This window comes from Falco biarmicus, chromosome 13 (genome assembly GCF_023638135.1).
Source record: "Falco biarmicus isolate bFalBia1 chromosome 13, bFalBia1.pri, whole genome shotgun sequence".
In the NCBI taxonomy this organism is placed as follows: domain Eukaryota; kingdom Metazoa; phylum Chordata; class Aves; order Falconiformes; family Falconidae; genus Falco; species Falco biarmicus.
In genome coordinates this window covers 11,388,045-11,412,127 of record NC_079300.1, presented here as the reverse complement: position 1 = coordinate 11,412,127, position 24,083 = coordinate 11,388,045, and the positions used below count along the sequence as shown (strand labels likewise).

Genomic DNA, 24,083 nt, shown 5'->3' with positions numbered 1-24,083 from the left:
TCGCCCCCTCCCTCCCTGCCTCGCTCCCCGCCGGGACTGGGATCTGCCCGGGCCCCGGGGTCCCACTGCCGCTGCTGCCCGGGGCGGCCGAGCGCCTCGCCAATTAGGTTAATGGGGTTGGCACCGGCACCGGGACACGGGGAGCGGGGGGGCAGGGCACGGGGGGGGGGCACGGGGGGGCCGGGGGCGAACCCCACGCCGGCCTCGCGTACCCGCGTGGGCGCCAGCTGCCGTCAGCCGAGCGCGTGACGCCCGCGGCGCGAGGCCGTGCCACCAGCGGGGGGATCCGTGCGGGGACACCGACGCGGGACGGCTCCGCGGGGTGCGGTGGCGCTGTGCGTTTGTGCCCCGTGGCCCCCGGCCCCGCCGTCCCCCGTGGGGCGGAGGCGCAGCGTGCCCCGCGGTGTCCCCGCGGCCGAGGTGGGAGCCCGGCGGGGCCGGGGCTTTCATCTGCGGCGGGCCTGTCGCCGTGCCAGCCGCGGGCAGCGCCGCGCCTTTGATGTGCCACTGAAGCGGCATTGTCCGCGCCCCGCTGGCACCATCGGGGCCGGGGGGGCCCGGGGGGAGCGCGGCACGGCCGGGGCTGAGGGCACGGAGGCGTCCCTGCCCCTAATAGGGACGGGGGTGGCGGCACGGGCACCCCCCGGCCCCTAAATGGGGATGGGGACACGGGCATCTGCACTGCACGGGGGACAGAAAGGTGGGCGTGGGCAGCCCCTGCCCCCCGGTGGATGTGGGGACACGGGCACCCCCTGCCCCTAACAAGGACAGAGGCCCGGACACGAGCACCCACCCCTGCCCCTAACAGGGACAGAGGTGGGGGCACGGACACCCGCCGCACCCCAAAGAGGTGATGGGGTTGCAGCCGCACCCTGCCCCACCGCAGGAGCTGAGGCCCCCCCACGGGCACCCCAGGATGCAGTGGGGGCAGGGGGGTGGCGCGGGCACCCCGAAAGTGTGGGGCCAACCGCAAGCTGAGCGGCAAGCACGGAGGGGACCGTCTCCAGCCGGGTGGGCAAGCGGAGCACCCCCATCCGTGGGGCCAAATTGTGCCCCCCAGCCCGGGCACGCTGCCCGCTCGCTACCTGCCACTGCCAAGCAAGAAAAGCAGCCGTTGCCCCGGCCCCACCTGCCGCCCCCTGGCATCCCCCCCCGGGGCGCACCCCTCTCCTGCACCCCAGGCCAGGAACGGCTTTAGAGTGGACACGGGGTGCTGGGGGGTCCCCGGGGACAGTTGGTGCGCAGCACGGGGATGCAGTGTCCTTTCACGGGGCGGCCCGTTCAGCCACGGCTGGGCTGGCACAGAAAGAGGGACCCCCCCGTCCCATGCTCCCCTCCCCAGACCCCCGCCAACCACCCCCCCTCCGGGCGATGTCCACCCCGTCCCGCTGCCCGCCTTTGAAGCCCCCGGCGGGTCTCCCACGCCCAGTCCGGGCCCCCCGCGCCCCGCAGCCGCCGGTGCGTTCCCACCCGCCCGCTGTCCCCCCCCCGCTCCCCCCGCCCGGGGCCCGCGGGAGGGACGGTGGCGCGGCCGGGGCTTGGCGTGAAAATGATCAAGGGCCGCGGGCAGCGCCGGAGCGCAGCGCCCGTCTGATGCTGCCCGCCCGGAGGCCCCGTCGAACAAAGGCGGCATTGAGGCCCCGGCTGCGCCCCCCCCCGCGCCCCCCGCCCCGAGCTGGCATCTTGGCGCGACATTAATGAACTCGCCTGTTTGTGCTCCCCCGGCCCCTCTCTCCTCCCACCGCCCAGGGGGCACCGTATATATCCATCCCTCCTCGCCCGCCTCGGGCATTTCGGGGGCTCCCCCCACCTGCCCCCCTTTGCCCACCCAAGGATGGAGAGAGGAGGGAAGAGGATGCAGGGAGCTCTTCTCGGGGCCCGCCTGGTCCCCCCCGTGCTGCTGCTGCTGCTGCAGCTGGTGGGGGGGGCCCCCCTGGGCCAGGGGCTGTACCCCATGCCAGCCAGCGTCCTGCAAGGTCAGTGGGGCACAGGGGTGGGGGCATCTTTGTGGGAGGGTTGGGCTGGGGCAGCTGTAGAAGCTGGGACTCTTGGGTTCACTCTCAGTAAGGGGGGGAAGCACAAGCAAGATGCCTGGGTCCCTGGCAAAGACCCCAGCCCACGGGACATGCCTGCAGTGCCTGGACTGGGTGCCAAGTGCTTCCCACAGCACTAGGGGACACAGGGGTTGCAGGGAGTGGTGTGGGTCATGGCCCATGGCCATCAGTTCTCCCTCCTGCCCAGGCACCTGTGCCAGACCCGAGGGACCCTCTGCCAGGGCACGGCCCACAGCAGGGTCGCTATGGGTGAGTGCAGGTGGCCACAGGTACAGGCACATGTGGGGATGCACATACAGGACACGCACAGGACTGCACACACATGAGCACATGCAGCGACATGTAGACACAGGCACAGAGATCCTGGCCCGCACAAGTGTGCACCCACGGTACGGGCACAGGTGTGCACAGAAGTAGATGCACACCGGCACACACGGGCACACCTGTCCGGGCTCATACCCTGCTGCAAGCACATGTTCTCACAGGGTCTCCACATACAACGGGCACACACAGACCTGGGCAGGCACCCTCCCCACATCATGTGCCCATGTACCAGCCCCAGCAGGGAGGTGAGCCTCGTGCCTGTCACCCTAGGCGATGCCAGCAGGTGACAGGCCCTGCCCAGCCTGACACCATGGAGATATGGGGGCGCGGGCACCGGCGGGGCTGGGGGCACTCTGTGGCCACTGTGGGGGGCAATGGTGGGGGCGCCGGGGGTCTGAGCACCCTGCATGTGCCTGGCAGCACTGTCCAGCCGGGGGACGCTGGTGCTGGAGGCGGCGCTGAGGAGCGCGCTGCTGGCACTGGAGCGGGCGCTGGCCGAGCAGCAGCAGCAGCGGGGCGCCTGTGGGCTCTGTGCCCCCTGCCTCTTCCCCCCCTGCACCAACCTCACCCGTCGCTGCCCATGTGAGTCATGGCCCCATGGCCCCCACTGCCCCATCCCCAGGAGACCCTGCCCAAACAGGCCCAGTCCCTACCCAAACACTGCCCAGCATCCCTATCTAAATGCTGCCAGGGGTCCCTGTCCAAATACCACCCCATGCCCAGGAGACCCTACCCTAACACAGACCCATGCCTGGAGATCCTACCCAAATATTTCTTTGGGTCCCTACCAAAGCACCACCTCATCCCCTACAAACCCTACCAAAATGACACCCCAACACCCTACCCAGACGGTACCCCCCTCCCTTATAGGCTTTGCCAAAACAGTGGCCAGATTCCCAAAACATATCCCTGACTGCTAGAGACTACAAAACCACCACCCAGAGACCCTACCCAAGCAGTTCCCCATCTTCTCTAGATCCTACCCAAACATCACCTGGAGCCTTACCCAAAGCAATGCCCAATCCCTTGTCTCCTTCCCAGATATCCACTCAAAAACGTCCCAGCACTCAGGAGACCCTACTAAAACATGCCAACAGAGCAGCCCCATCATGTCCCCTTCCCATCTGCCCCAAAGCAGAGCCTGGACTGGCCTGGGCAGAGGTGGGCAGGGAGGACACAGTGGGATGCCCACAGCCCTGCTTGTCCTTGCAGCACCAGCCGTGCCCCTCACTGTGCCCCCCAGCTGCCAGGTCCTGCTGGATGCCCAGGTGCTGCCTGAGCTGCCTCAGCGCAACTGGGCACTGAGCCAGGCTTGTGCCCCCTACCAGCGCCTGTGCCCACCCGAGGGGGCCCAGCATGCCTGCACCCAGCTCAGTGCCCAGCTCTGCCGCCACCGCCTCCAGGAGTGCCGTGAGTGGGCACCCGCATCACCCATGGATCCTCCCAGAGAGGAGAGACCCCACAATAACAAATGGGGCACCCCCAGGGATGCCTGGGATTGTGTGTGGGGATATGGGGCACTGGGGGTGACAGGAGGTGCTGTGGTGGGGTAGGGAGGCTGAGGAGGTGGAGGTATGGTAGGGTGATGGGAAATCTGGTGGGATGGGAGATTGGCAGGGAGGGAGGGATCTGGGGTGAGAGGTTGAGCGCTGGGGGATGGAGGCACTGGGAGCCATGAGTGGATTGGGGGGGACAGGGCACTGAGGGGTGATGGAGAATCTGGGGTGGGAGAGGGGAGTATGGTAGAACAGGACAAGGCGGGGTGGCAGAGAGTTTGGGGACACTGAGTCACTGGGGCTGACGAGCACTCCTAGGGCAGTACGAGGGTGCTTTTTTTGGGATGATGGGGGTCTGGGGGGCACTGAGAGCAACCAGGGGAATTGGGGACAGGAGGGACACTGTGGTGACATTGGGAGGGGTGTCCCCACATGCTGTGACAATCTGTCCCCGCAGGAGTGGCAGCCACAGCCTCGGGCCCTGTCGCAGCAGCAGAGGCGGCGATGCCAGGTGAGCCAGGGCAGCCCCACGGTGCCCACCACCCCCCTCCAACACACACACACCGGCGGGTGCCCCTGGCCCCCCGGCTGCCTGCTGGGCCAAGGGGCAGAGGTTAGCGTCGGCAGCTGCCGTGCCGCGGGGTGCCCCCGGCCCGCCGCCCCGCTCGCCTCCGTGAGCACAATGAGGCTTGACAGCGCGCCTGGCGTGGCATGACCCCCCCGGGGGCCACCCGCCAACCCCTCCGCCACCACGGCCATCCTGGCACCACCATGAGTGGTCACCCCGTGCCCACCCGGACGAGGGGGTGCCCCAGCAGCAGGTCTGCAGGACACCCCCCCTTACCCTGGCTTTGTCCCCCAGGGAGCTGCGGGCACCGTGTGGGCCCCCAAGCCAACGCTACGGCCCCCCGAGGACGGATCATGGGTGGCAGCGTGGCCCCACGGGGGGCCTGGCCCTGGCTGGTGTCAGTGCGGCTCCATGGGGAGCTGATGTGTGGAGGGGTGCTGGTGGGACACTCCTGGGTCCTCACCGCAGCCCACTGCTTTGCCGGGTATGGCGAGGGGCATGGCAACATAGGGATGATGTCCCTGCAGAGGGTGGCATGGGGTGGCACCCCTGTCACTCCTGTAACTATCTGTCCCACACTCTGCCAGGAACCAGAACGAGTTGGCGTGGACGGTGGTGGCAGGCAACTACGAGCTTGGCAAGCCAGGCGTGGGCGAGCGGGCAGTGCCCATCCGGCGCATCCTGCCTCACCCCAAGGTCAGTGGAGGTGGGCACCCCCCTGACCTCTCTGGGCATGCCCCAGGGCCCCCCACTGACTCCCCCCATCTCCTTCCAGTTTAACCCCAAGACATTTCACGGGGACCTGGCGCTGCTGGAGCTGGCAGTGCCACTGGTCCCATCGCCCACCATCAGCCCCGTGTGCCTTCCCAGCGGCCCTGCAGAACCCAGCCCTGGCACCGCCTGTTACATCGCGGGCTGGGGCTCCCTCTACGAAGGTAGGTGACACCCCAACACCTGCAGGGTCTGTGGGGCATCCCCTTTGGTGCCCTCTCCAGTGCCCAGTGCCAATCCACTAAGCCAGGGCAGGGAGGGTGCAAAAAAGAGGGGGGTGTCCGGGCATGGGGGACCCCATAATGGGTACCTTGCCTGGCAGAGGGGCCGGCGGCCGACGTGGTGATGGAGGCACGGGTGCCCCTGCTCAGCCAGGAGACGTGCCGGGGAGCCCTGGGCAGGGACCTGCTCACCAACGCCATGTTTTGTGCTGGGTACTTGTCTGGGGGCATTGACTCCTGCCAGGTAACACCCGGGGCTGGGGGCTGCCAGCCCCCCAGCTGATAAATCCCTTGCGGCACACAGTGTTGGGCACGCACCGCAGCCCAGCACAGCCTGGCAGTGCTGTTGGGGTCCTGGCCCAGACCAATGCGCAGGCATCCCCCCCTCAGGGTGACTCGGGGGGCCCGCTGGCGTGCCAGGACCCCTCCTCGCACCGCTTCGTTCTCTACGGTATCACCTCGTGGGGCGACGGCTGCGGTGAGCAAGGCAAACCGGGCGTCTACACCCGCGTCACTGCCTTCACAGACTGGCTCAGCCTCCAGATGGACCGTGAGTGCCACTGGCCATGCCGGGGGGACGGGACAGAGATGCCCAGGGTGCTGTGGGGATACATCGCCCTGGGGGGCAGGATTCAGCACCTCATGGCAGCCCCGGTGCCCTCACAGCCGCCCCTGGCAGCCGGGAACCGAGCTGCTTTGACCTGCTGGCCCTGGCCCAGCTGCCCCCCGAGCGGCAGCCCCCCGAGCGCGCCCGCCTCTGCACCTTCTACACCGGGTCCTGCCGGGCCCCCCAGGGCCGGGCTGCCTGTGCCCGCCTGGCTGAGGAGACCTGCCGTGCCAGGACGAAACGATGCGGTGAGCCAAGGGGCTGTGCTGGGGCCAGGGTGTGAGGAGGGACCCCCGCTTCTGGCAGCATGGGGCCAGCATGGTGTCAGGGCCATGGCTATCCCGCTGTGCCCACAGAGCTGCACTCCTACGCCCAGACCCTGGTGGATCTCCTGCGCCGGGCTGGGGACTTCATCCGCAACCAGTTTGACTTCTCCTTCCTCACCCGCACCCTGCCCCAGCTCCTGGGCAAGATCTACGGGCATCTCTTTCCCCACCGTGTCCGCAGGGAAGCCCCAGGTACCCTCCCGGGCTGGGCCACCCTGTGCCTGCCTGGGGTCCCATCAGTCCCCGCTCTACCAGTGGCCGGAGCTTCAGCAGCTTGCCCTGGCTTGGGACCCCTGCCCCTTGTCCCTCCTGTCCCCTTCTTGTCCCCACAGGTTCAGCGGTGGCAGGAGGCCAGCCCAGCCCCACAGCAGAGGGACCTCGAAGACCACCCACCAGGTGAGGCATGGTGGGCCACAGGACAAGAGGGGCTACAGGGTTTGGGGAAGCAGGCAAGATGCCTGTGGGCAGACATGGCTTTTTGGGGACAGCCTGTAGCATTGGGGTCCTACTCTTCCTGCAATCAGGGCACACCTGGAGGGAGGTGGGCATGACCCCTAGGGTGCCCAGGGCCACCCAGGCCCCGCTGGGGGTACATGGGGTGGCATTGCCCTGGGGATGGGTGCCACCGGGCGCCTGCCTGAGCTCGCCCCACTATGCTTGCAGGCGGGGGGCTGGGCGGCCACCCCCCTTTGCAGGGCTCTTCGGGGCTGTGGGGCCCCGGTTGCAGGACTGGGTGGAGGTGCTGAGGGCCATGGCGGGGGGCAGCCCCCTGGCACCCACTTTGGACGGGGGGCAGCTCCCCGAGGAGACGTGGCTCTTCCTGCAGGTATGTGGGGAGGGACAGGCTGGGGGGAGTCCCTAACCCTCTGGTGAAGGTGCCACCAGGGACCAAGGCCCCATCACTTGCCCTGTGTCCCCTCCTGACATCCCTTGGGTCCATCGTCCCCGGTGCAGCCACGAATGTGGTATCTCCCACTCTGCCACCACAGAGAGGCCATCTCATCCTTTCCAGCTGAAACCAGTGCTCCCAGTCCAACCATGGCAGAGCCAGCCATGGGTCTGACCCCACAGCTTAGAATCCAACCCAACACAGCCATAAAGCAGTCGCGTGTCCCCATCTGACACCAGCCCAGCCGTGCCCTGCATTCTGCCACTGTGCACCTGGCTGTGCCCACAGGTGCCCTGTGGGTGCCCCACCACCCACCCTGTCCCACCCTTCCCTTCAGCAGGGTGAGGAGTTGGTGGAGGAGCTGGTGGGACAGGGACGAGCCTTCCTTGCCCAGCTGCGGGCAGAGCTGGATCTCAGCACTCCTCTCGAAGCCACAGAGCCACGCTGGGCACCTGGAGAGCTGGCAGGGACCCTCGCGCAGAGCCGTGAGCCCTGGGAGCCTGTGGGGGGCTGGGGCTGACGGGACAGCGGGATATCCATCCACCAGGCTCTGTGCCCGGGCAGTGTCCGCTAGCCATGTCCCCACCGGGGTTTTCACACCTCTCTTGGTGACAGGGTCCGCGCCGAGGGAGAAACGTGAGCTGGTGCCCATGGAGTTGCCGGGGATGGAGGAGGAGGAGAAGGAGGAGGAGGAGGCAAGCATGGGCAGAGGTAAGTGCCCAGCAGCCCTGGCCACTGCAGGATGCCGCGCGCCACCATGGGTATGGTGGCAAACCATGCCTCAGCTTTGCACCCCAGTTCCAGGGCTGGTTGTCCCATGTTGGTGAGCCAGCCCTTGGCCATGCCCCCCTCCAAAGGCACCCTCTCTGCCCCTGTTCCCCTGACATCCCCAGAGCATGAGTGCTCCTCCCTGGGGTGGGCAGCAACACGGTGCCCCCTCAATTCCTCTCTGATGTCCCCCCTCCATCTCTCCCCTGCCCATCCCCGGGGTTGCAGCCTGCCCTGGCCTCAACGAGTCAGCGGTGCGGGTGGGTGAGGTGCGGGAGCTGTACGCCTGGGTGCTGCGGGTGCCTGAGCCGGACCTGGCCATGACCTTCCAGGAGGTGAGCACCCTGTCCAGCTACTCCGAGCTCCCACCCTGGCAGCCAGGCAGTGCCACCCCCCAGCCCATCACCATCCCGCTGTGCTTCTGGCTCCCCTAGGACTCACGGTGGTGTTGTCTCCCTGCAGATCCTGGTGGACTTGGGCTCCAAAAATGCCAAGGGACTTTACCGGGCGCAGGTGCGGGCCATGGTGGGGGGTCGCCCCACAGCCTTTGCTGGCCTTGTGGGGCTGGAGAGCGATTCGCTGGCCCGCAGCATGCCTGGACTCGTTGCTCTGGCACTCGAGGCACTGAAAACCTAATGGTGCTCCTGGGACACCGTGCCAGCACGGGGATGGGGTGCTGGGGCAGGGGTCTCTCGTGTCCTTCAAACACAACCCCCATCCCCAGTTCAGGCTCTTCCACCATTTTGTCCTCTATCAAGCCTCAGTTTCCCTCTTCCCACCAGCACTGCCTGACCTCCCAGGGGCAATGGGGCACCACGGGGCACCTGGAGCGTCTCAGCTAGGGAACATGGCCCCCCTCTCCCCTGGGACCCTCACTTTGGCAAGCCCACCCCAGCCCCATTTCCCCAGAGACACCTGGGCTGTTATTTATTTGTACAGAGAAAGGTTTATTTTTCAATAAAGGGCTCTATTTTCCAGTAGCCAGTGAGTGTGAAGTGAGTGCCCGTGCCACACAGTGCTGGTGAGGGGACTTCCCATGGAGGATGTGACATCGGATTACATCCCCCATCCTGTCCCTCCCCGTACCCTGAAGCAATGCCCTCAGCCTCTGCTCCTGGCCCTGGCACTGGTGCTGTGTCCAGCCCGGCACAGACTCCTCAGCCCCCTCCCCAGGGGCCAGACACCCATCCTGCCCCCACAGCACCCACAGCACAGCATCAGTGCCCACCCCTGCTGCTGCCCCATCAGGGACCCACATGAAACCTCCTGCTGGCGTAGGGGCTGAGCGTGCCCTGGGCCAGTGGCAAGTGCCAGGGTGGTGCCATCCATGCGCTCGAGCATCGGTGGGTACCAACCCCTCCTGCTTGTGGGGACCCTGCCCACCCTGAGCAGCATCGCTGAGGCTGCTGAGCAGTGGAAGGCACCGCTCCTCCCCACACCCAGCAATGCCCATGCTGGGGTGCCCAGGCGCAGGGTGATGGGCTGGCACCCATGGGGCCGGCAGGGCCAGCTGTGCCTGCCTGTCTCCCCTTCTCTGGGCGCTGGAGTGCCGGAAGAGCGGGGTGGGAGCGGGTATCCAGTGCCGGTACCCTTCCCCCTCGGCACCTGGCACCATCCATCTCCCGCTCCACCGGCAGCCGGACATCCGCTCGGCCAGGCCAGGCGGGGAGGCAGCCAGGGCCTGGCACGGCGTGAGGGCACCGCAGGCGCTGCATGGGGGACCTGCCAGCACGGCTGGCCCTGCTCGGGGCACTGGTGCTGTCGGGTGAGCAGGATCCTGGGGTCGGGGCTGCCCTGTTACTGGGAGGGAGGGGGTTGGGCTCCCTCGATGGGGTCTGTGGGGGGTGATGGCGGCAGGGTCCAAGCTGGGTGCAAGTGTCCCCAGGGCTGCGTTTTGGGTATTGCCTGGCAGACTCCCATCACTGAGCAGCCCCTGTGCTTCTGTCCTGACTGTGCCACCTGAAGCCATGTCCCTGCCCGGGCTGTGTGTCTGTCTGTCTGTCGGTGAACAGTATCACTGTGTCTGTGTGCAGAGTGACACTGCATCTATGACATATGTCCCTGCATATACTAGCTTCGTGTCCATCTGTCCATGTGTGCCTCTGCGTGTGCATCCACCTACGTGCACAGTGCCACTGTGTCTGTTCCCCAGTGTCTTGTGCTTGTGTGTCCCTGTGTGTGCTGGTTCTGTGTCTGTGTGTCCCTCTGTGTCCATGTCCTTGTCCCATGCCCATGTGTGCCCATGTGCCTGGGCACATCTGTCATTCCTGCATGTCCCGTGTCCACACCCCTGTGCAGCACAGACATGCAGTGTCCTGACCTGCTTCTGTCCCCTCCATCCTTGTACCACCCTGCCCTAGTCAAGCATCCCTGTGGGGTGTCGCTGGGCCTAGTAACCCCCCCCAACCCCCTATGGTTTGCCTGACCCCCCACCCCCAGGCGGGCTCTGTGTGAACCAGGAGGAGCGGCTCATCCACTACCTCTTCGAGGAGAATGGCTACAACAAGGAGGTGCGCCCCGTTGTCTCCACTGACCAGGTTGTGGACGTCTACCTGGCCCTCACCCTCTCCAACCTCATCTCTCTGGTGAGCCCCAGCAGGCAGTGCCCACCGTGAGGTGCCCCCCGGCCATGCCTCAGCCCCAGGGCTGGCTAGGTCAGGGCAGCCCTAAGGCTGCTGCCCCAAACCCTGGCTGGTGAGGGCTGGGGGGCCTGGGCTGGGGGGGCTAGCTGCTGGGCATAGCCCTGGCATCTCACTGCCCCACACTGTCCTTGCAGAAAGAAGTGGACGAGATGCTCACCACCAACTTATGGCTCGAGCACGTGAGTAGGGACAGGCATCATGGTGTCAGTTGTGCCCTGAGGCACAGGCAGCGGGGGGGGGGGGCTCAGTGTGATGGTGGGGTGACCTGGGAATCCCTCCTGCCAGGGCTGGACTGATTACCGCCTGCAGTGGAACAAGTCTGAGTTTGGGGACATCGAGGTGCTCCGCCTGCCAGCAGACATGTTGTGGCTGCCTGAGATAGTTCTAGAGAACAAGTGAGCCGTGCCTCAGTTTCCCCTCCTAAACACCCCACGCTGTGCCTGGTGCATGCCCAGGGCTCCCTCTGTCCCTGCCATCACCTCGGCTCTCTTCCGACACAGCAATGATGGGCTCTTCGAGATTGCCTACTACTGCAACGTCCTCATCTACGACACAGGCTACGTTTACTGGCTGCCACCTGCCATCTTCCGCAGCGCCTGTCCCATCAATGTTGACTTCTTCCCCTTTGACTGGCAGAACTGCACCCTCAAATTCAGGTGCCAGGGGGGTGGCTGGGGCAGGGCAGGGGTGGGCAGCAGGGTGGGCATCCTGGCCCCCCATGGTGCCCGCTGCTGCCAGCACCTTCCCTTGCTATTGGGGTGCAGCAAGGTGCCAGTTTGCAGGTGACTCAGTGGCCCAAGTCCATCATGCTCGAGGTGGGGGTGGGGTGGGGGGTGGGTACCAAGCAGCAGGTACAGCCCCTCACTGCCTGTGTCCCCTGGCCGTGGGGCAGCTCGCTGGCGTACAATGCCCTGGAGATCAGCATGCACTTGAAGACAGAAAATGACCCGAAGACGGGCAGGGATTACGCAGTGGAGTGGATCATCATCGATCCCGAAGGCTTCACAGGTAATGCTTGAGCTCTCTGCCATGTCCTGTGGCAGGGGGACATCTGGCATTGGTGCAGCCTGCCATGGAGACACCTGAGTGCCCAGGGCTTTGGCACCCTGGCACCCATCCCATCAGGCCTGGAGCCACCCAGATACAGGATGGGGAGACCAGTGTTGGTGGGGCTGGCAAGGATGGACATGGCAGGTATCCCTCACACCATGTGCTGTACCACATGCCCTGGCAGAGAATGGGGAATGGGAAATCATCCACCGCCCGGCCCGCAAGAACATCCACCCTGACAACCCTCCGGAGAGCAGCGAACACCAGGATATCACCTTCTACCTCATCATCAAGCGCAAGCCGCTTTTCTATGTCATCAACATCGTCACGCCCTGCATCCTCATTGCCTTCATGGCCATCCTCGTCTTCTACCTGCCTGCTGACAGTGAGTGAGCCCTGTGGCACCTGCACCAGGCACCGGGGTCACCCCATGGGGCACCTCCATGTCCCACACCAGCACCAGGTCCTGGGACATGGGGACACCCCAAAGCCCAGCATGGGGACATCCTAGTACTGGGACATCCCCATGTAGGACACCATCATCGCAGCCAGGCACCCTGGCAGGGGCATGCTTGGGCACAGGATACCCTGTGTGGGACCCCGGGATACCCTCATAATGGGAAACCCTATACGGAGCACTGCATGGTGGGACACTGGAAGGGCAATCCCAGCATTGGGGGCACTGGGGAGGGGCCTGGAGCAGGTCTTGCCCTGAGCTCCCCTGTTCACCAGGTGGTGAGAAGATGACCCTGGTGATCTCAGTGCTCCTGGCCCAGTCTGTCTTCCTCCTGCTCATCTCCCAGCGCCTGCCCGCCACCTCCCACGCCATCCCTCTCATCGGCAAGTGAGTCCTGGGCACCGCTGGTTGCAGTGGGCACATCACAGGGTCCCTGTGGTGCCAGAGTGCTGCTCTGCCTGTGCCCAGCCCCTGTGGCAACCCCAGCTCCAGCTCCGTGCCCCCCACAGGTATCTGCTTTTTATCATGCTTCTGGTGACAGCTGTGGTGGTGATCTGCGTTGTGGTCCTCAACTTCCATTTCCGCACCCCTAGCACCCACATCATGTCTGACTGGGTCAAAGAGGTGAGCAGGGTGCTGGGCTGGGTGAACTGGTAAGTACTGGGGTGGCACTGTGGCCCACAGAGGCCATGGGACATCACAGCCCCAGCATTGCATCGGGGTGTCCCATCTGCACCCCTCCAAGGGGTTGCACACCCAAGTCGGGGGCAGAAGGTGGGGACAAGGTGCCACTGCAACAGGGAGGTGGCCAAGGGACCTGACACCACCTCCTATGCCACAGGTCTTCCTGGAGACCCTGCCCCACCTGCTGGGCATGTCACAGCCGGCCGAGAGCCCAGCGGGCACCCCGTGCATCAGGCGTTGCAGCTCAGCCGGCTACATCGCCAAGGCAGAGGAGTACTTCAGCGTCAAGTCCCGCAGCGAGCTCATGTTTGAGAAGCAGTCGGAGCGGCATGGGCTGGTCAGCCGCATCACCCCTGCCCGTGAGCCACAGCCCCTCTACAGGGACACAGGGAAGGGGGGTGGAGCGGTGGTCTCCAGGGATGGCCTTTTGGAGCCCATCTCACTGCCCCCCTCACTCCCAGGTTTGGCACCACCAGGCACAGACGCAGGCGAGGAGCAGCTCTACGAGCACATAAAACCTGTCATTGACAATGCCAACTTCATCGTCAAGTACATGCGGGAGAAAAACAGCTATAATGAGGTAGGGGCCATGGGCATGGGGGGGCAGGGGGGCTCCCTGTGCGCACTGCTCCCCACTGCCTGGATCCTCACTCCCTCTCCAGGAGAAGGACAACTGGAACCATGTGGCCCGGACTCTGGACCGCCTCTGCCTCTTCCTTATCACCCCCATGCTGGTGGTGGGCACCCTCTGGATCTTCCTCATGGGCATCTACAACCACCCACCACCACTGCCCTTCGCTGGAGATCCCTATGACTACCGGGAGGAGAACAAGCGCTTCATCTAGTGCAGTGTGTGTGTGGGGGGGTCCCATATGCCAGACCCCTGCTCGCTTACCTTGGCTTGGGAAAATAAAGCTGGGTACTTCTTGCTGCAGGGTCCTGAGCTGGTGGCTGCTCTCAGTGTCCCCCATGAGCATGGTGCCCAACCCGAATGGGTGCTGTTGGGTGTCCCGAGCACAGCGGTTCTCAGGCGTAGCTGGAAGGTGTGTTTTCCAGAGGGGATGCGGTGGTGCTAGCCCTGCTGCTCCCACTGGGCTGGGCATTCAGGACAGCACGGGCTGCGGAAGGGGCCGGACCCCCCCCCCAGAATGGCACCATCCCCTGCAGGCCCACTGCAGTGGGCAGAGATGCCATTAGTACCCACATCTCCCCCCATCCCCGTGGCCCCCCTAGTCAGACCCACGAGTGTCCCCCCCAGCACACCCCCTCCCACAGTGCCGCGCCGGGGGCCGAGACGGGTGTCTCCTTGCCCAGCACAGCAGCAGGACGCCAGGGCTCCGGTTTCAGGGGGCGCAGCTGACATCCCCCCCGCAGCGGCGGCCCAGGACAGCTGTCATCCTCTCCGCTGAGCCAGGAATCTCACCCCCTCCACCACTGACCCCCCTGCACAGAGCCTGGCAGGACCTGGAGCCCCGAAGTGGGCATCACTCCCGGCTGGCGTGGTGGGACTTGGCTGCTCCTTCCCTGCCCTACGTGGAGGTCACAGGGCACTGCTGGGGCTGCTTGCCAGGGGACACCCCTTCCCCACGGGCTTCCAGCGCAGGGAGATGCATCCCTCTGGGGGGGGGATGGGGAAACAGAGGCACGGAGCTCATTTTATCCCCAGACCCAATCCCTACCCTGCGGGCACAAAATGCCAGAGGAGCTTCCCAGCAAAGTGGCACCATCCTGCCAGCGGGGGGGTGGGTGGGTGCGTGGGGGTGGTCACCCGTCCCTCCCCAGCCCCTGAGGCTGTTGGGAACAGCTGACGGTAGCAGGGGACAGCTGTTCCACCCCACCAGGCGCCAGGCCCAGGACACCACCGCACAGGCAGCCGAGTGGAGCCCCAGCCCCCGTGCCCCACGGCACCGCCATGCGCTGCCACAGCCTCCTCCTCACCCTCTGTGCCCTGGCAGGTAAGGGTTGCTGGCCCCGGGGGGAGGTCTGGGGGGGCGCCCAGGCACTCCCTGCTTTTGCCCTTGGGGGTTTGTCACCCATGGGTGTACGGTGCTGCGCACCGTCCCACCAGGGTGTCCCCATACTGGAAGCCCGCTGTCCCCATGCCCTGCCCTTAGGAGGTCCCTGGGGTAGGGGATGTGGGGGGAACACCCCCACCTCTGCTTGCATGCTGGGACACTGCTACACGCCATCAGGCATGCACAGCCGCATGTACATACTACAGTGTATATGACACATGTGTGGGTATCCCCTCCCCATGCACACCCCATGCCCCGCCCCGCCCCCCCCCATCCCCCCCTTCCCCCAATAGCGGGTCCCGGGCACATTGGTGGCCCCACCACCCCAACCCTGGGGTGCCCCCATGGCATGTGCCCTCCCCAGGTGTGGGCTGCAGGAACCAGGAGGAGAAGCTGCTCCAGGACCTCATGAACAACTACAACCGGCAACTGCGTCCAGCCCTGCATGGGGACCAGATCATTGATGTCACCCTAAAGCTCACCCTCACCAACCTCATCTCCCTGGTGAGAACCCCTCCAAGTCCCCAGGTGGGATGGGATTTGCCCCCACACGTGGGGCAGCAGGGAGAGGTGGGCAGGGCACTAAAGCAGTCTTCTTCCCTTCCTTCCTTGCTAGAACGAGCGGGAGGAGACCCTCACCACCAATGTCTGGATCGAGATGGTGAGACCCCTCACGTCCAGGCAGGATGGCCCCAGCCACGTTTGCATCTCAGGGTGGCACCCCATGGAGGGCTGGCACCGTAACCTGCACACCATTTTGTGGCTGCTCCCAACCGAGCCCATTTTGGGGGCAGCACGGGACAGGCAGCTGACAAGCTCCCCTCCCTCAGGGAGCACTGTAACCCCTCCCTCTTCCCCCCTTCCCCCAGCAATGGTCTGATTATCGCCTGCGGTGGGACCCCGAGAAATATGACAACATCCAGACGCTGCGCGTGCCCTCCACCATGGTCTGGCTGCCTGACATTGTCCTGGAGAACAAGTATGTGACAGGGCAACGGGGACATATCTCTGCACAGGGGGTGGCAGCTGCCCCTTGGGCATGGTTTGGAGCTAAGCCCACCCTTTCTCCCCAGCATCGACGGGACGTTCGAAATCACCCTCTACACCAATGTGCTGGTGTATCCCGATGGCAGCATCTACTGGCTGCCCCCTGCCATCTACCGCAGCGTGTGCTCCATCCACGTCACCTATTTTCCCTTCGACTGGCAGAACTGCACCATGGTTTTCCAGTGAGCACTGGCTGGGCATGCACAGGCACCATGGCATGTCCTCCTGGGACACAAAGGATTAGCATGGCATGTCTGCCTCTGCCCTGGGGCAACAAGCCCTTGGGCAGACAAGTGCCACATACCTGTCCCCTGGCACCCTGCTGGTGGCAGGAGGCACCTTGGCCAAGCCAAGCACCCCAAAGCAGAGCTGGAGGTGGCCAGCGTCACCCAGTGCCACACTGGCACTCTTTGCCTATCCAACCTGCTGCTGCCAGCCTGTGCCACCCCCTTGTCCCTCCCCAGGTCCCAGACATACAGCGCCAATGAAATCAACCTGCTGCTGACAGTGGAGGAAGGCCAGACCGTGGAGTGGATCTTCATCGACCCGGAGGCTTTCACAGGTAACACCATGGCTGCCCCCATGGCACAAGAGCATCCCACCACAGGGGACACCCAACAGGCCTGGCACTACACCAGTGGCTGCCAAAAGCAGAGCTGCAGGGGCTATTAGCAGCTCCCACCGTTACATGGGCACTTAAGTTATTAGTGGAAGCAGAAGTGTGAGAAAGATTTGTTTTTCTAACCCCCCCGGCTCAGGGCTCTCACTGCCTGGCAGCTGCTCCTGGAGAGCACCGTTCCTGGGAGCTTGATTGATGCTGGGAACGTAGCTGTCACGGCCAAACGATGACGTTTTCCATCACATTTTAATTGCATATTGAAGGAACAAAATGCTTTTCAGGCAGTGAGATTTATTTTTTCATTACCGGCCCGAGCTACGATCTTGACTAGGAAAAAAAAATCTATCGCTCCCGCAGATGGCAGGGGAAAACAGTGTGCTGTCACCCAGGATCATGCTCAGCTTCCCCCCATGGCACCCAGGGGGCAGGGAGATGGGGGGACCCCAGCTCCACGTGTAACACCTTGGGAGTTCCCAAGTGGCCTGAGGTGCCCCATATGTGCCTGGCTGCCCCCTCCAACAGTTTTTTGGGTTATTTTGCCAAGGCAACACTTCACAGTGCTCATCTCCCTCTCCAGTGGCTCTAGTGCCTTTCCCTGCACCATGCCCAGCCTGTGTGCCCTGTGGGGCCCGTGCTGATCACCAGCACTCCCCTTCCTCCTACCCCGGGCTGGGGGGCTGGCAGCCCAGTGCCCCTGGCAGCGCGGTGGGACTCACGTGGCACCGCTGTGTGGCAGAGAATGGCGAATGGGCTATCAAGCACCGCCCGGCTCGGAAGATCATCAATTCGGAGCAGTTCACCCCAGATGACATCCAGTACCAGCAGGTCATCTTCTACCTCATCATCCAGCGCAAGCCGCTTTTCTACATCATCAACATCATTGTGCCCTGTGTCCTCATCTCCGCCATGGCCGTGCTGGTCTACTTTCTGCCTGCCAAAGGTATGCACTGGTACCATACCCACTGGGGGCATGGCGATGTGCAAGGTGGGGGCAGTGACAGGCAAGGAAAGGCTCATTGTCCCCTCTGTACTTGGGAACCATCAGTGCCATCTCTCACCCACACCTGTGGTATTTAGCAGGGTGTGTGTGTGTGAATTTCCAGGTACTCCATGGTTAAAGCTTCATGGCAGAACTTGGCCAGTTCAGCTTTGGGGTGGGGGCTTTTCGCCAAAGGAGGGCAATGCCCACACCACTGCCCTGTGCCAACCTCTGCCTTCCCCCCTCCTTGGCAGCGGGTGGGCAGAAATGCACTGTCTCCATCAACGTCCTCCTGGCCCAGACCGTCTTCCTCTTCCTCATTGCCCAGAAGGTGCCCGAGACCTCCCAGGCTGTGCCTCTCATTGGGAAGTAAGTGATGCATGGGGACAGGGGTGCCTGCCCTGTTGTCACACTGTGCCAGCAGGACCTCCGGCACTCTGGTAGCAGCCAGTGCGCAGGGACAGGACCCTGGTACAGAAATAACCCCCAGCTCAGTGGAGCTGGTACAGGGCTACCACGTGCCTGTGTCCCACTGCTGGTCTTCAGTTTCCAGCCCAGGAGGGCACTGAGATGGACCTCACATGCCCATAGCTTGTGACCTACCAGCCCCACGTGAGGCTTTGTGCCCCCTCCCTAGGTACTTGACCTTCCTCATGGTGGTGACGGTAGCGATTGTGGTGAATGCTGTCATAGTCCTCAACATCTCACTGAGGACACCCAACACTCACTCCATGTCCCAGAGAGTGCGCCAGGTACCTGCCGTCATCCCCCTACCTCTTATACATAGGGAATGGGGTAGGTATTTGGGGACCAAGGTCACGTCCCTTGTGGGGTGGGGTGGTGGGCATGCCTTCATCTGAGGGCAAGTCCTCTGGCACAAAGAGGGACCCCAGACTTCCCCAAGAGACCACCAAACCCCGCCAAGTCACTCTGAACACTGGGGAGCACAGCAGATGCCAACACACCCAGTGTCCTGGTGGCACTAGGATACCCCACGTGGATGCTCCAGGCAGCGCAAGGGGACCCGGTCACACCCATCGGGTGCCCTGGGTGGTGGTGGTGTGGGTGAGGTCCCCACAGGTGACACTGTGCCCAGGTGTGCCTGCACCTCCTGCCCCGCTACCTGGGCATGCACATGCCAGAGGAGACAGCGGGGCCACCGCAAGCTGCCCGGAGACGCAGCTCCCTGGGGCTCATGGTGAAAGCTGATGAGTACATGCTCTGGAAAGCCCGGACCGAGCTGCTCTTTGAGAAGCAGAAAGAGAGAGATGGGCTGATGAAAACGGTGTTGGAGAAGATTGGTGAGTGCCCCTGGGGGTTTGGCACCACCCTGTGAGGCTGGGAGATGTGCCAGGCAGCCAGGCACTCACTGTGGCCTGCTGAGCCAGCTCTGCTGCCTGCAGAACGTGGCCTGGACAGCGGCAGTGCCCAGGACTTCTGCCAGAGCTTGGAGGAGACAGGCCCCGAGATCCGCGCCTGCGTGGACGCCTGCAACTACATTGCCAATGCCACACGGGAGCAGAATGATTTCAGCAGCGTGAGTCAGGGCTGGGGGGAAAGGGGGACCCAACTGGGGGGCAGGGGGGGCAGCCCTCACCCCCCTCCTCATGCAACTGGCAGGAGAGCGAAGAGTGGATCCTGGTGGGACGGGTGATCGATCGTGTCTGCTTCTTCATCATGGCCTCCCTCTTTGTGTGCGGCACCATTGGCATCTTCCTCATGGCTCACTTCAACCAGGCACCTGCCCTGCCCTTCCCCGGGGACCCCAAGCAGTACCTGCCGCAGTGATGTCCGCAGGTGCCCACCAGCCATCCTGCTGCCGGGACCACCGGAGCCAGGGGCTGGGCACCCTCAAACCAGCCTGCCTCATTGAGGTCCCTGCAGGCACAGCAGCTCCTGGTACCAAGCATAACACTGGAGGACTGGGGATGGTGGGGCTCTGCCAGCCCCCAGCCGTGGTGGTGATGGGGAAGGGGGGAACACGGGGTGGCCATGCTGTGCTGAATGTAGAAGTAAAGCCTGCGGCAGTCTCGCGAGCCTCTGTGGCATCATTGCTGCATGGCCACTAATGGCATTGCCCCTCTTGGACAGACCGCACGTGCCACCTGTGCAGGCTGCCCACAGACCTCTAAGCCACACAGTCCTGTGCCAGCACCACACAAGGGTGCTCAGAGACAAGACAAGGGGGAACCAGAGCAGAGTCAGGCATCTGCTGGTGCACCAGCACTGGCAGCAAGAGCCACGCAAATTCACGGCAATGGTGGCAATGGGGCAGGAATCACGGATACAGCCCCCCATCCTGGGGCAGCGATGGAGCCACAGAAAGGCTTAGGGGCAGGTAATTCCCTCCTCCCAGCCATGGCTCTTGGGGGCAGCCGAATTGCTGTCCCTGCTTCCTAGTAAGCAGCTTGGGGTGGGAAGACCATGGGCCACCAGGCACCCACACCCCCTCAGGGATGGGTGCCCCTTGGCACCCGCTCTACTACGAGCATCATTACGTGACTCCCTCCCCTGCTGGCCCTCCTTGCCATACAGGATCATGTCTGTCAAGCACAGCCCCTTCCCCCCACCCCGGTGCTGCCGCATCCCCCCCCCCCCATGCCCCTTACTGACCTCTGGGGCCCCCATGGCTTTGTCCCTGCTGGCAGGGGAGATGCGGGAGGTCAGCCTGGGAACAGTGGCAGGCAGCGTCTGCTCCTCTGTGGTCCAGCTCATGCCACCTGCGCCTGGCTCCAGGACGTGCTGTGTCTCTATCAGCGTCACTGTCCCAGCACTGGCTGCCTCTGCTGCTGCAGGGAGAAAACCAGCTGGTTACTGCCCGTGATCAGCTCCTGGCACTGCCTGCCAGAGGCGAGGGCACCGCAGGCACAGATGGTGGAAGGAGGCAAACACCCAGCAGCTGAGACATCACCTCTTGGACACCTGCAGCCTGGTCACGGCCTGGAGCCACCCTCCAGCTGTGCCAGCCTGCCCACGCTCACTGCAAGGTGGCTTTTCCTGCCCTGTCCCCAGGAGGTGCATGACACCTACAGCACCAAGACCAGATGGATCCAGCGCACCAGGCTGGCACCTCGAGGCAGGAAGGGATGGTGCCCACCAACACAGGCAGGAGTGCCCGGAGGAGCTCACTGAGCATGCAGGGCCCTGGCTGGGTCCTGCCTGCTGTCCCCCTGGCTGGGTCACCTCCCATGGGGGCAGCTCCCAGGGCTATGATCTCAGTGAGGTGACCAGGTCCTGGGGCACCGTACTCCGCCAAGCCATAGCCTTCTTGCCAGCGAGCGACAGCACTGCACAGCACTCCTGTCCCCCCACAGCAATATCCTCTCCCCAGCCCCACAGTGGGGGAGGACAGACGGTCCTGGCCAAGTGTCCCCAGCCCTGTGACAGCCAGGAGCTGCCGTAAGCTGCCCAAACCACAGCACCAGGCACGGTCTCAGTCCCTGAGCTCTCTCTCCCCAAGAAAGTGCAGAATTAATGAGCTCTGGTGTGTCTTTGCCAGGCCGTTTCCCATTGATTACTGGGTCCCTGTTGCCCTGCTGCCAGCCTCCAGGGCAAGGGAGCTCTGAGCAGGGCCAGGTGCTGTCACCCACTTCTCCCCACTCCACAGAGCTGCTGCTTCTTCCAGGTGAGCTCAGTTGCCAGCATATCCATACAGCACAACTGGGAAGAGACAAACTTCCAGCCTGCCAGGAGCACATGACTGAGATCACATTCTCCACCTTCCCCAAGCAGTGGTTTTACCTGCCCTCCATAACTCCCTGGGGTTTATCACCACACTAGAGACAAGGACTGAAACAAAAGCAGTAGCTGGATGCCACGGGTCTTGGGCAGCAGACGTGTCCTCCAGGAACTGGGCTGGGAGGGAACACTTTGCAGGTCACTCCATCCAGAGCTAGCAGGGTGCTGCAGGAAGTGCACTGACAGAGGAAAAGCCCCCCCAGCCCAGCATCAGCCCCACATGACCACACCCCACCAAGAAGCACCAAGACAGGGCAACATCATGCTCCAAGCATCCCCCCAGCTGCTCCTCTCCAAAACTGCCATATTTTCTGTGGGCTGGGAAGCAAATTTCCTCCTTAGCTCCGGCTTGGAGACATCCAGCACGCTCCCTAAACCGCTCCCTGAACCTCCCAGCCAAACATCAGCTCCTGCTTGACCAGCTGTAGCTAGAGACACCCAGGGCCCATAAGCCCACCACAGCCAAGCATCCCCTTGGGAAAGCCCTGCCAGTTTCCCCAAAGGCCACAATGTGGGGCTCTGAAGAAGTTTAAGGGTTGATAAAGCCTTGAGGAGAGCAGCAGGTCATGACTCACCGCAGATTTGGGGCTCCCACGGCTCCAGGCTTGCTTCCTGAATGAAGAGGATCTGAAACCTTTTTCTACAGCATGACAGAGGCTCCTATCCCTCCCAAACAACCCCATGGCTATCTTTACCACTCTTATTAGGAGGACACTGTAGAGCACAACCCCAAAAGCCCTGCTCAAAAAAAAGTCTGGCTCCATTCCTCTCCAAGCCATAGGAGGCACCAAATGTGGTGCTTGGCACTGATCAAACACTGATGTTCTTCTGATCTCAGGAAAAGTTGTAGCCTGTAAGAGCAAACTCCATCCCCAGCCAGCTTGCTCCCTTCAAGGCTGAACAAGAGGAACCAGTGCTGAGTTCCTCCAAATCTCAACCACAGTAGCACCGGGAGGAGAGGAACAGCCTCCTAGGGAAGGGCTCTTCCACAGCTCACTTGCAAAGCGTATTTAGGGGCAGCACAGCAGGACTGCAGCATTTTCAGATTTAATAGCGAGCCTGTACTCATCAGCATCAGCGGCGAGAAGTGGGCGAGTACATGAAATAGCAGAGGTGGACGTGACGCGCAGCTGGGCACAACAGGACTAAAGCCCTAAGTGATGTCATCTGCAAGAAGCTAAATGTGCTGTGAATAAAAGGAGCCTGCAGCTAGTATTTCAGCCTTGCCTTACAAGGCTATTTTTGCTTAGATTGCCAAAATGTAATTACAACTAAATCCCCCCTAACAAATACTGGAGAGCCGCAGGGGAGAGTTGTACTTAAAAGGAATTTTAAGTAGCAGCCATAGTAGTACCTGATCACAGCAGGGAAAACAAACTGCACCTCGAAAAGTCTTTTGTAGAGAGCTGGTGACAAACAAGTGGCAAGAGTAGGAATAGGACTGTGGGGTCTCAAGAAACACACAGAGGGATGCCACCACTGGCCCTGCTCCCTGCCCAGTGAGGTGCCAGCAGACGCAAACTGCCTGACCACAGGGAGCAGTCCATCATTGGTGTCAGCGAACTGAACATTTCCCGAGACAGCCTGAAAACAAACCCTTCAGAAAACTGAACATTTTAAACTGTTTTCTCTGGTAGTCCTGGCTGATTTGAGTCTAGAGTTCAATAACACAACAAATTTGCAATTGTAGTCACGAGTCTGAAGGTCTCCTGGTCCCAAAGGCCAGTAATTGTCCCAGACACGGGCTGTTAGTTCTGCAGTTGCAACCAAATCAGAGCAAGCAGACCCTTCTCTTGGGAGACTATGCAGGCATGTAGGGCAGGATGTGTGCCCCATAGTTGCAACCCAAGCAGCCTCTTCTCCTGGGAGACTGTGCAGGCATGTAGGGCAGGATGTGTGCCCCATAGTTGCAACCCAAGCAGCCTCTTCTCCTGGGAGACTGTGCAGAGCATATAGGGCAGATGTGCCCCATCCATCTCTGGCCACAGCCTCCCCTTCTGGGCCCAACGCAAAAACTCCATTAAAAATGAAAGGCAATTGTGTAATTCCCCAAGGAAAAGGGAAAAAGGCTGGAGCTGTTAATGAGTACAATTAGCATTGTAGTCAAGCAGAATCAGAAGAAATAATTAGCTCCTATTGTTTCTGTGGCATGTGAACTGCAGCCACGCTGGCTTTCCAGGCAAGAACCCATCAGTCTAGCCTCACCCCGGAGGACAGGAGACTGGGTCACTCGCAGCCTCTCTTCTGGTCACAGCTTTCAGGCAGCTGTAAGCAGCAGCCTGGGCCATCACCCTGTTCTGCTGCATCCACCAGGGGTCCAGTTTCCCAGATGGCCGGAGACTTGCAAACCTCAGTGCACCCCAGAAGCACGCACGGCCCTGCATTCAGCGTTTCCTTGGACCCAACACAGAGCAGCACCACTGCCTCTCCACTGAGACAGCTAGAGTCAAGGCAACAAAGTGCCACCAAACATCTCTCTGTCGTAGTTTAAGGGAAGTTTGCAACCCTCTTCCCAAGAAACAGGGCTGGGTGCAAGGCACTGCTAACCAGGGAGTATGAAGAAGGGGCAAAGACAAAACAAGCATCTCATTTTTTAAGCAATGTTACATTTCTAACTCCTCTGCCCATGTAACTCCACAACTACAGCAAAGTTTGGCCGCTGCTGGCACTTGGGGTGCTTTGCTGCTTCGTGTAGGTGGGCAGCTCAAGGAATGTATTTTATGGAGCCAGCAGAAGTAGGCCTGGAGCCTTACCACAGCCTAGAGAAATATCATCCCACTGATTTTCAGACAGAGCCAAAAAAAAAAAAAGAAAAAAGAGAGAGAGAC

General features: G+C 62.7%; 3 protein-coding genes across 5 annotated transcripts; all 3 read left to right on the top strand.

The window, feature by feature from the left end:
- The first annotated feature begins 1,711 nt into the window (after positions 1 to 1,711).
- On the top strand, positions 1,712 to 9,004 carry PRSS56 (serine protease 56). Of its 3 annotated transcripts, none has more exons than XM_056359132.1 (17): positions 1,712 to 1,976; positions 2,799 to 2,960; positions 3,591 to 3,788; positions 4,332 to 4,385; positions 4,737 to 4,926; positions 5,030 to 5,138; positions 5,218 to 5,377; positions 5,536 to 5,678; positions 5,825 to 5,984; positions 6,101 to 6,289; positions 6,398 to 6,559; positions 6,700 to 6,763; positions 7,031 to 7,193; positions 7,597 to 7,741; positions 7,872 to 7,967; positions 8,253 to 8,359; positions 8,487 to 9,004. In XM_056359132.1, exons 1-17 carry the CDS (start codon positions 1,835 to 1,837, stop codon positions 8,658 to 8,660), a joined length of 2,418 nt encoding a protein of 805 aa, XP_056215107.1. In that variant the 5' UTR covers positions 1,712 to 1,834; the 3' UTR covers positions 8,661 to 9,004. The 3 variants fall into 3 exon arrangements, with proteins under 3 accessions (XP_056215107.1, XP_056215106.1, XP_056215109.1); XM_056359131.1 differs by having other exon boundaries at positions 7,594 to 7,741; positions 8,487 to 9,003; XM_056359134.1 differs by lacking the exons at positions 2,799 to 2,960; positions 3,591 to 3,788 and having other exon boundaries at positions 7,594 to 7,741; positions 8,487 to 9,002.
- A 171-nt stretch (positions 9,005 to 9,175) lies between these two features.
- Positions 9,176 to 14,021, top strand: CHRND (cholinergic receptor nicotinic delta subunit). The gene is made up of 12 exons (XM_056359135.1): positions 9,176 to 9,789; positions 10,464 to 10,609; positions 10,801 to 10,845; positions 10,952 to 11,061; positions 11,167 to 11,322; positions 11,559 to 11,674; positions 11,901 to 12,101; positions 12,449 to 12,560; positions 12,683 to 12,797; positions 13,015 to 13,216; positions 13,319 to 13,437; positions 13,520 to 14,021. The coding sequence occupies exons 1-12, from the start codon at positions 9,738 to 9,740 to the stop codon at positions 13,700 to 13,702; spliced, it is 1,557 nt and encodes a 518-aa protein (XP_056215110.1). The 5' UTR covers positions 9,176 to 9,737; the 3' UTR covers positions 13,703 to 14,021.
- Positions 13,849 to 20,057, top strand: CHRNG (cholinergic receptor nicotinic gamma subunit). The gene is given in 14 exon segments (XM_056358859.1): positions 13,849 to 13,852; positions 14,524 to 14,753; positions 14,755 to 14,812; positions 15,237 to 15,376; positions 15,489 to 15,533; positions 15,742 to 15,851; positions 15,946 to 16,101; positions 16,384 to 16,481; positions 17,275 to 17,478; positions 17,772 to 17,886; positions 18,155 to 18,269; positions 18,614 to 18,818; positions 18,921 to 19,054; positions 19,138 to 20,057. Coding segments are annotated over 14 exon segments (1,782 nt in total). The 3' UTR covers positions 19,306 to 20,057.
- Positions 20,058 to 24,083: the final 4,026 nt, after the last annotated feature.